Source organism: Schistocerca piceifrons, chromosome X (genome assembly GCF_021461385.2).
Source record: "Schistocerca piceifrons isolate TAMUIC-IGC-003096 chromosome X, iqSchPice1.1, whole genome shotgun sequence".
Lineage (NCBI taxonomy): Eukaryota > Metazoa > Arthropoda > Insecta > Orthoptera > Acrididae > Schistocerca > Schistocerca piceifrons.
In genome coordinates this window covers 882,716,418-882,726,527 of record NC_060149.1, presented here as the reverse complement: position 1 = coordinate 882,726,527, position 10,110 = coordinate 882,716,418, and the positions used below count along the sequence as shown (strand labels likewise).

At 36.3% G+C, this 10,110-nt stretch overlaps 1 protein-coding gene across 2 annotated transcripts in view; it reads left to right on the top strand.

Annotated features, from left to right (window-relative positions):
• The first annotated feature begins 254 nt into the window (after positions 1–254).
• The window catches only part of LOC124721753 (transmembrane protein 183-like), a 253,251-nt gene continuing 243,395 nt past the window's right edge, over positions 255–10,110 (top strand). Inside the window, exon 1 of one of the 2 annotated variants that reach the window (XM_047246854.1) lies at positions 255–485. In XM_047246854.1, coding sequence (XP_047102810.1) covers positions 329–485 — 157 coding nt within the window. In that variant the 5' untranslated portion in view covers positions 255–328. The remainder of the gene's footprint in view (positions 486–10,110) is intronic. The other variant, XM_047246855.1, reaches the window with a different exon arrangement.

Sequence of the window (10,110 nt, the reverse complement as noted above, 5' to 3'; positions counted from 1 at the left end):
GGTGATTTATCTGTCAAACCGAAGTAATGACACTCAACGTACACTAAGCGCTATACGTGCTAACACGTGCCGTCCCAAAATCAAGTGACTTAAGCTGCAAGAGATGCTGCGGACAGAATTCTCGTCCTGCGCATCTGAATGCTCGCCCCGTAGGAATTTATACGCTATAGCCACTGGCTTCACAGTCGTATCATCAGTGCCTCTCCGTTAAATTTAATGCCACCATAGATCATACAATCGTTCGCAACCAGAAAGCGCGCAGGCGCAGTGTAGGCGCAATCGCCATAGTTGGCTTTGCTAGGCGTGCGGTGGCAGTCGCGTCCATTTTATGAATATAAGTAAACGGCAACTGGATGAGTCTGAACAAAGTGAGCCCTTCGACATGAGTTTGAATAAACGGGCCCGAGATGAACCAGTAATAAATGAGCCCCTTGACATGCGTTTGGAGGAAGGGCAAGATCCATCACTACAAAATTGTCCATTAGGTAAGTACCGTATTGGGTGTCAGAATAACGTAACGACTATGTAAGAAGTGAGTGGTTTGTTGAAACAACACAGTACCGATATGTATGTGATAAAGATTATCGAATATGAGCGAGGTATTTAACCCAGATTACTAAACCTTCGTAAAATTTACGATTGTAGTATGGTGTAAAACACGACAGTTTGTACTTAATTTGGTACGTAACATACCTGTGAAGCTATAATAATTGTAATTAATGCATAGCTTACAAATTACGTGTTCCTTTCAATAAAATATGGAGTCTTAATATGTACGATGGTTTAGCAGCAATGTATAGAATATAACCTGTTCATCCATCTATCTACGAAAGTGAATGATTTGGGACAGCAATTGAAGTTTATGTTCCCATAACAATTGCTCGAAGGGGAACGCTTGTTTATTTTTATTTATCTATTTATTTATATCTCTTTTTGCATGTAGTCATCAAATGGTGACTTCTGCAAACGTCATATTGTTACAGAGGTATAGTACATAAATATTAATGTACAAAGGTTTAATGCATTTCGCATTTAATTACAAAGTTTAATATGTAATATACACAATTTCGAATTCTTTCAATAAATACAGATGCTGATTAACAGGAAATTTTTTAAAATTTGTGTTAAGTCCATGCCCAGTATATGGGTTATTGACTCTCGGAGTTGGTTGTAACACATGAAGCCACTGGTATATGGACAGTGGTCTGTTACTTTTAATTTTGCCCTTTGCCTGAAATAATTTTTTTATTTCTTGCATTGTGACTATGTACGTTATAAAATATGGGTTTGGCACCCTGGTGGCGTACAGAAAATGTGATATATATATAGTGACAGATTTAGTTTTGATAAGGTGACTGTAACAGGTTTCCCTGTATAACAACTTTTTTGTAGCACCAGTCGTCTGTTTATGTACACATCAGTGGCATAGCCCCTCACATGTATTCCATAACTTATAAACAGGAAAATTGTCCTGTTTTTATCGTTTTATTGTATACAGCTTTGGACAGATGCTTAAGCTACTGCTTATTTTCCTGCATACACAATGTGGTTTTCCTATCAAAGATCGCCATCCAAGTGCTCACCCCGTATTGTCTGTGTACCCAGTTCCGCAAATATCTCCTATACATCTGCGGTGTGAGTTGGCTACTTTTAGACCATGCTTACTAAAATATTTAGTTACCTCAGATATTCCATGTATTGGAAAATGTTACATTCTCCTCATTGGTACCATAAAACAGAGAGTTGTCATTGATGTAAATAATTGTATGAGAATTAACTATTCATTGCATCATTCTTGATCAACTTTCAGCAACAATTTTTCAGGTGCTGTTATCATAACCATGGTACATGCGAAATTAGTTGGGGAAAAAGAAATATTTTTAAAAGTAAATGAAGTCTGTTTTCTGATGAATCTTGAGAAGGAACAAGATGTAGTTGTTTGATGTTCTTGGTGTAGTGAATGTATTTGCTTTTAATGTTTATATAGTACGTGTTCTAGTTGTTCAAAGGAATGTGAAGATATGGAACAGTGTGTGTAAAGGATCAATTGTGAAACAGCTACATTTAAAATTTTAATTCTTTGCTAATCCAGGTTGTTTGAGAAATTTATTTACCTATTTTGTTATTAGTCCTTAATGATTTGTTTACCTTATTGTCCCTTGTACTCTCACCAGTTTCAATACAGAGAAAAATACATTAAAAAATTATGGAATTTGTGTTGTAATAGAGTGTAGGCTCTGTGCTGCCCAGCTAAATGTCTTGGTTGCTTGGTCTTTGGTGTTTATGTGTAAGGGCATTAACTTTATGGATTTGTGTCAGTCATAAGTTTCTTTTTTTTATTTCTCAGAAAATATGTATTTTTGGACCCCCATATAATATGATAAAAAATGCCCAGTTGTCTATTGATCCTGTCACTTCTGAGTTAATTGCACATCGTGGAACTTTTGGGGTGATTTTCTCGAAAAAGGGGTGTGTGTGTAATGAATCAATAGCTAATATATTTTTTAGTCCTTAATGTTAGGTGGTACACAAGTGATCTGTCAGACACGGATCAAATCAGTTCGCCATGTCTGAGGTCTTCCTCTTGTCATAGCAATAATTTTTTTTCAGTCATTTTGCTTCCAGTCATTAGGGACATTGGTGCTGTTACTAATTCAGTGTCGTAATGGATCTTGATGTTCAGCCTACTAACACATGTTTTGAATTAGTTGAAATAAAAATTAAAAACATGTAACAGTTATGTTACTTATTAATAGAATTAAAGTAGCTATCCAATTAAAATGTGTGGGCGCCAATTATGTGCTAATGCCAGGGTACAAATCCAGCAGTTCGGGGTTCAATCCCCATTCTTTCCTAGGTCCTTTCTATTGCATATAACTTTTTTCTTATGGCAATGATCTGTGTGCAGCTACCATCAGTGCTATAAATGCAAATAATACAACAATCGAACTTAGAAACAGTGCATTTATCAAATACTATGTCAAAGTTGTGTACAATTAAAATTCCACAATTACATACCACAGTATGTAGTCACGTAGATTGAACATAATTATGACAACACATATTCCAATTTTAGGCATGTACAAGCGTTTGTCCAACTGAGGCTGCTGTTTACAGATCCATACAGATAATGTTGGCTTACGTCATGCTGGATAACCTACGACCTTATTTCTTGCCCACATGTAAAAGACTGGGTTAAGATAAAAAAAAAGATAAAAATACAGAGAATTCAAATGTTAATTATAATAAAATACAATTTCATCTGGAGGCATGTAATTCCAAAAAATATTTAAAAAGTGTTTGTCACACCATACTGGATAGTTAACACCCTGTATTTTCATTGCTCATATGTAAAAAAATCATTTAAGATAAAAAAATTTATATACATAAAAATACAGCGAATTCAAATACATTTGTATATAAGTAAAAAATCATTACGACAAGTGTTACATTACACTGGATCACTAATCATGAAGTACATCAGAATGTTAAACTTTGTTTCCATAAAACATTGAACCAGTATTATGAAATTGGTGTAAAAGTTATAATTTAGCATTCTTTACTAAATTGTATAGTCTAAATGTAAACCATAATCACACCACTGTATATGTATGCATATACTATGTGATGAAATTTTGAAATGTGTCTTAGCTGCATAGTGAATGTGACGTACACAGTGAAGTGTTTATAAGATGCTTATATACCAATTTCAAGTAACAAAAATGGCATACATTGATGGTAAAAAGTATAGTGCAAAGTGCCTTTATTAAAGAAATACCAAAACAATAACCAGTAGTTAGTAAAAAACAGTTATGACTTGGCTAATAGTATTTTTGATGTACTATAACAGAGATGCAATTTGTATAGTGGAACATATTTAACTTACACAAAAATATACCAGTTGAGACTGTGGTTGAAATCATTAAGGTAGATTTAATTCCACAGAACAATTTGTCTAGGGACGAGATTGACAACATTATTGGCCTGCTGTCCCTAATCCTGAGGTGTAATATTTTATATTCAGAAAGGAAGTATACCTCCTAAAAGATGGGTTAAGTATGTGGCATTCAATTTCTGCATTATTATCAGGCATTTTTATTAAACATCTAGAAAACACTTTTTTCGTGAAAATCCCGACTTGGCACTTAAAACTGTTTATTACTTCAGATTCATAGATGATATGCTTTTTCTAATGAAAGATATTGATGATATTAATAAAACTGTTACACAGTTTAATAATTTACATGACAAAATAAAGTACACAAGTGAAATAGGTAATAATCCTATAGATTTCGTAGGTTTAAAAATTAGCAATGAAAGTGGGAAATGTACCATTGGTATTTCCAGAAGGACACCTGTACAGATGGTGTTTTAGGTTTTTCTCAGACTTTTTAAATTACCACTATCAAAAATTGAATGCAAATCAGGATTAAACATTATTAGATACATTGAAAAAAGTAATAATAATCCACAGCAATATGTAGCTAATATTTACAACAAAATTGCAAGAAAATGGAATGAAATACAACACCAAATGTGAACAACCCTGTAAAAGATCAGGATAAGAAATTTGTTATGTCTTCTTACTGTGGTATTGTTAGCACGAGTGTGGCATGAGTTTTTAAGAAGTATAAAGTTACTGTATCATTTTTGACTGTGAACAGTCCTTGGCATTTATTATTGCATAATATACAAAAAACTCACAGTTTTCACCAACAGGTGTATACAGATTGGAGTGTTCAGACTGTAACGCCTGTTATGTGGGCCAAACTGGCAGACAGTTTGAGGCCAGATTCCGTGAGCATGTGATGCTAGAAAGTAGGGATGTGGCTGATAAATCAAATTTTGCCGCCCACCTGATTGATAGCAGACACAGGGTTCCGGATCTGACCTCACAATTAAAATTGTTTCATAGGGCCAAGAAAGGTAGATTTTTCGATTTACTGGAGGAGATGGGGATTTTTTTGTCATCAGAAATCATCTTGTGTTTTCTTGCTGAAGGAGTAACTGAAAATGATAAGCACCCATTTTTAGGAGCTTTTTCAAAGCTGCGTTCTTGGCAGAAGGTGAAGACCCACAAGGTACACATTCAACGTAGCAGATCCATTCCTATGTAGTAATGTTCTGACCATGTACCAAACCAGTACAAATGCTATAACTGAAAATCTAAGCTGTCTTTCCTGGATTTATTGATTTTATATTATGCAGTATAATTCTTAAATCATTGTATGCCATTTATGTTTCTTGAAATTGGGTTATAAATGTCTTACAAACATTTTACTGTCACATTTGCTGTGCAGCTAAGACACTGGTTTCAAAAGTTGATGGGTCAACGGAACCATGCGATTCCATCCGTCTGCTTTGACTCGTGATGTAATGGTGCTGTGGTGTGTGATGTCACTACAGCATGGTGTTTCTGAGTTGGTTGTGTTTGTAGATGTCAGGTTGTATTTGATGGTGCCCTCTGGTGGTGAGTGTGGAAGTGCTGAGATTAATGTGTGGTATTGGGTTCATATGAGTTCTGGTTATCATCGTGCTAATGTAATTTTGAGTTTAGGTAGTTGGTGTTACAATGTGGGTTGTGGTAGTGTTTTCAGTGAGTTACTAAGGCTTTTTTTGTTTTGTTTGTGTTTTTGGCATTTTTTAGGTCTGATTAATTTGGTGTTTGTTGTGTGAAAAGAAGTGTAATTTTTTATTGCTTTTTGGTTAGGTATGGATATGTCAGTTAAGGTCATGAGTGGGTGTTTTAGGAGATTTCTTTGTTTTTGGTCTGTGATACCCTTCTTTCTGTCATGGATTACATCATGGTCATGGGGCACAATCATTCCCATGGAATCGATCATGATGAATTATTGTCTTGTCTGCATGCTGAGCAGAGAGGTGAGGTGGCAAAGGAACAAATTTCTCATTTGGAGGGAGTGTAGCTCTAATCCCCATTTGATCATTCAGATTTAGGTTCACTGTGGTTTTAAAAATAGTTTACCATGCCGGGATGGTTCCTTTCAAAATGACATGGTCAGTTTTCATGCTGCTCCTTGTCTGATTTAAGAATGTTTTCCATATAATGACCTCATTTCCTTACTATATGACCATAACAGACTGCGCAGCTTTCTCCATGGTGTAGATGTGGCACTAGAGCATTGCAAGAAGTGTGGACTTCTTTCAGTACAGTTTAACAGCCTCTATATTTCTTTAAATAACTTTTTCTCTTTTAGCTGTAATTGTTTTTATTGTACTTTTGCAGTTTTATCTTGTGTGCCTTTCTCAAGCATAAGATTTGAAGTTATGGCCTAAAGAGAGATTAAAAATAATGAAGTTCTTGTAGGGCAGTGCCACTCTTGATAGTAATAAGGTAATGGCTGTTATTGTGGACTGGAGTAGATTTGTGTTAGTCACATGCAGATGGAAGTTGGTCAACAATGATCATATGAACAGTCATTGTGTGCTGAGTGGTAATGTTTAATATTTGTGGGTAAGTCCCAGTTCAGTTCTACAGTAAGAGCCACAGCTTTTTTCTGCACATGTTTGATGTGTCACATATCAAACATGCCTGGGATATAATTTGTCAGAAACTTAGGGCTATTAAATGCACAACAGCCATCCTGCGGTGATACTTTACATGGATGTATTTTTGCTGCCTGAATGACACCGTCATTTTTGTGAAGACAGTGAATAGCTATTTAGACACACTCTTAGGTCAAAAATCATTCCACTGATTATTGAAAATCTCTGATGGATTCAAAATTGATATGTTGTTGTCTTATAATACTGGTCCACAGCTTCTATAAAGTAGCATGTAGCAGTTGTTCTTCACACCAGCCTAGAGCAGTTAGCACTCCATGCCAGCAGCTGCAGCAGACAGCAAGGAGTATGTAACGGACTGAAGGTGATCAGCCATTGATTGAAAATGAACACTTTTTTTAAAAAAAGAAATATTTTATGTCACCTAGACTGTTTTATTATGTTTTGAAAATGCCATTGAATATATCTGATGAAATTAGAAACATTAAATATTAAACTGCTTATCAAGAAAGTTATTGCAAGCATTATACACAGAAAATTACCAGGCCAAATAACATGAAGTTGAGAAACCACCTCAGTATGGATAAACATGAATTCCACAAACAACAGTTATGTAATATTCATAATGCTCTGTTCATCAAAGAGACCCAGAAGGCAGTAGCTTCCGGCACACAGGTTGTTTCTGTGTTCATTGACTTCCACAATGCGTTAGATACACTGTAACTCATAGTGAACTGTGCAAGCCACTGTGAACTGCATGGCTGAGCTCTATGAGTAGACTGAAGAGTTGCAAGTAGAACACAGCAGGTAGCTTTTAATGGCAAGAAATCTTCAGATGTAAAAATAGCTTTGGGTGTATCATGAGGCAAATACTGTTGATAATAGTTGATGGTTATAATTAAAGTGCAGCTACTCACAGAGTCCAGGGTGGGCTGTAATTATTGTACTGCAGCGAAACTTGGTAGATATGCTAATGCTTTAATACGGAACTGATTTACACTGAAAACAAAATTAGTTCCAATTTTGGTCATCGAGCGCAATTCTGGCGCTGTACAGCATCTTGTCAACATCTCTGGTGCTCATATTGGACAAATTGTGTAATCACCGGATAATAATAAAATCAACATTATGCCTTTCTCACTTGTTTTACTCTTTCTGTCCATGTCCTGTTCCTAATCCATTATGTACGGAAAGATTTCTATACATCTTTCTTGCTTTCACAGTGCTAGATCTGCACTTTTTGGCCAAAATTGGAATTAATTTTTTTCTATCTTAAATCAGTTGCACATTATTGCATTAGACAGTCTACCAAATTTCATTGGCTTATTATAATTAGACGACACCGGCCCCGTGTGAGTAGATGCATTTTAATAATAACCACCTGGTGTATTAATTAACCTGTTTGATAAAGTCAGAAATGCCATGGAGCTGTTCTTGTGTGCTGTTGTAAGTAATTTTCAACACGAGAAAATAGTAGAAAAGTACAGGAAGATGTTTGAGGTAGAGGAAGTGTCCCTCAGCATAAAGAAATACAATGTATTGTGGACATATATGCAGAAAAACTCATTGTTATATCATTGCACTGTTGACAAACACTTGCTGGGAACAGTCGCATCCATTGAATATCTGTGAATATGTGTACAAATCGAATGAAGGTGAAACGATTACATAAACGTAATTGTGGGAAAGGCAGGTACAAGACTGATACTCATTGGAAAATCCTTCAAAATGCATAGTCTACCCACAAAGTGGGTATAAAACCCTTTTTTGGCCAATTGTCCCTCAGTTTAGTGCCCTTACCAAGTAGAAATGATAAAGTTAATAGAGAAGTTACAAAGTGCAGCTTATTTTATGACAGGTTTGTATTGTAAGTGTGCAAGTGTCAAGATGTGCATCCATCTCCAGTGACCAACACTACAAAAGCAGCATTTTGCATCATAATCTGGTTTACTGGAAAATCTCTAGAGCATGTATTCATAGAAGAATCAAACATAATACTGCTTCCTCTTATGTATAGCTTGTGAAAAGAATACGGAGTTAAAATTGGAGAGATTTGATCTCAAGTTGAGGCTTACCAGCAGTTATTCTTCCTACACATTATTTGCGACTGGAATAGGTAGGAACAGACATAAGTGGCATTATAAAACTTGAGGGCTAGAAGTAATGAGATTATTGCAAAACTGAGATGCAAGCCTTATCAATTGATTTCAGACACAAAAGTTGTAAAAATCATTACTTTGTGAAAGATGGTTGCGTTTTTAATGATTCAGTGGAGTATTGAATAAGCCATTAAAATTGTTGGGGCTTTTGCAGCCACTTGGGATGACTTTTCTGTAGGTCATTACCACCGTGGTTCTCCCCTCATTCCTGCAGCGGTTGTCTGCAGCAACGAGGGGATCCAGGATCCATTTACCTCGAAACATTCTTCTTTCTTGTTAAAACTTTTGACATGTTTGTGAATTTCTGTAGTCTGTTTTATGGGGAAGCCATAGAAATTCATAAATATGACAGTAGTTGTAACAAGAAAGAAGAGCCTGGATTCCTGTCCTGCAGGGAATGACCATTGCATCTAACAAAGCGAGAACCACAGGGATAATGTCCGAGGAAAAGCAGTCAGATATTGATGTGACAGGTGCATATAACCTCCGGCCATGGGCTCTATTTCAGTCCACCGCTAGCAGTGGAGAGTGAACCTCTGACAATACCAACCTGTTGTGCTGGTGAATCACCAGAAAAATTGTTAAATGGTGACCAAAGATCCCAACACAAGAGCCAACATGCAATGTGTCAGTGTATTGAAATGTGTGCAAATTATTTTTGAAACCAGCCAACCACAACTAGTACAGTCATTCATAGACTAAACCTTGGTATAACAACACCTATTGAGTGAAGTTGAGGTAAGCACATAACTTCTAACTGTATCTCATCTTTCTTATTCATCCAGGTACTTTCAGAATGATTTTAGTGAATTGCTTTTATTATTATTATTATTATTCTCATTCTCTCCATGGCGTAGTCGTGCCATCTTTTGCAGGGTTTTCCCAGTGATCATTCTCTGAAAAGTAGGTTATTGTATGTCATCTGTAGGGTTCTGTTCATATACTTCCCGCTTACCCTGATACTCCTCAGTAACTAAAATAAGTAAAGTTACAGGGCCTTGTTGGTTGGTAGACTCTGATTGGTGTTCAGCCACCTAATTGGGAAGGAAGTATGAAATGTGACGGTTGTATTAAGTGTACCGGTCTGATGTAGGTGACTGTGTTGACTTTTGAGTGTATTTACGGAGCAGTGTCATGTTTGCATTGTGGATAACAATAAGAGACAAGGGAGAAGGCAAAACCTGGTACCAGCACTGCACCTGTTGATTAGTACCAGGATGGCCACAGAGCTTAACATCCACATCTAAGAGATGGACTACGATCAACAGTGTCGTGTGCCCTCACTCCATAGACAGTTTTTAAAGGGTTGGAACTGAACCCAGAAAACTAACAATGTCCGCTGATAAGAAACTGTACTCCACTGCTCAAGTGTGTTTTAGCGACCTCTGCTGTCGAGGCAGGTAGTGTTCTCATTGAGGTACTTGATATG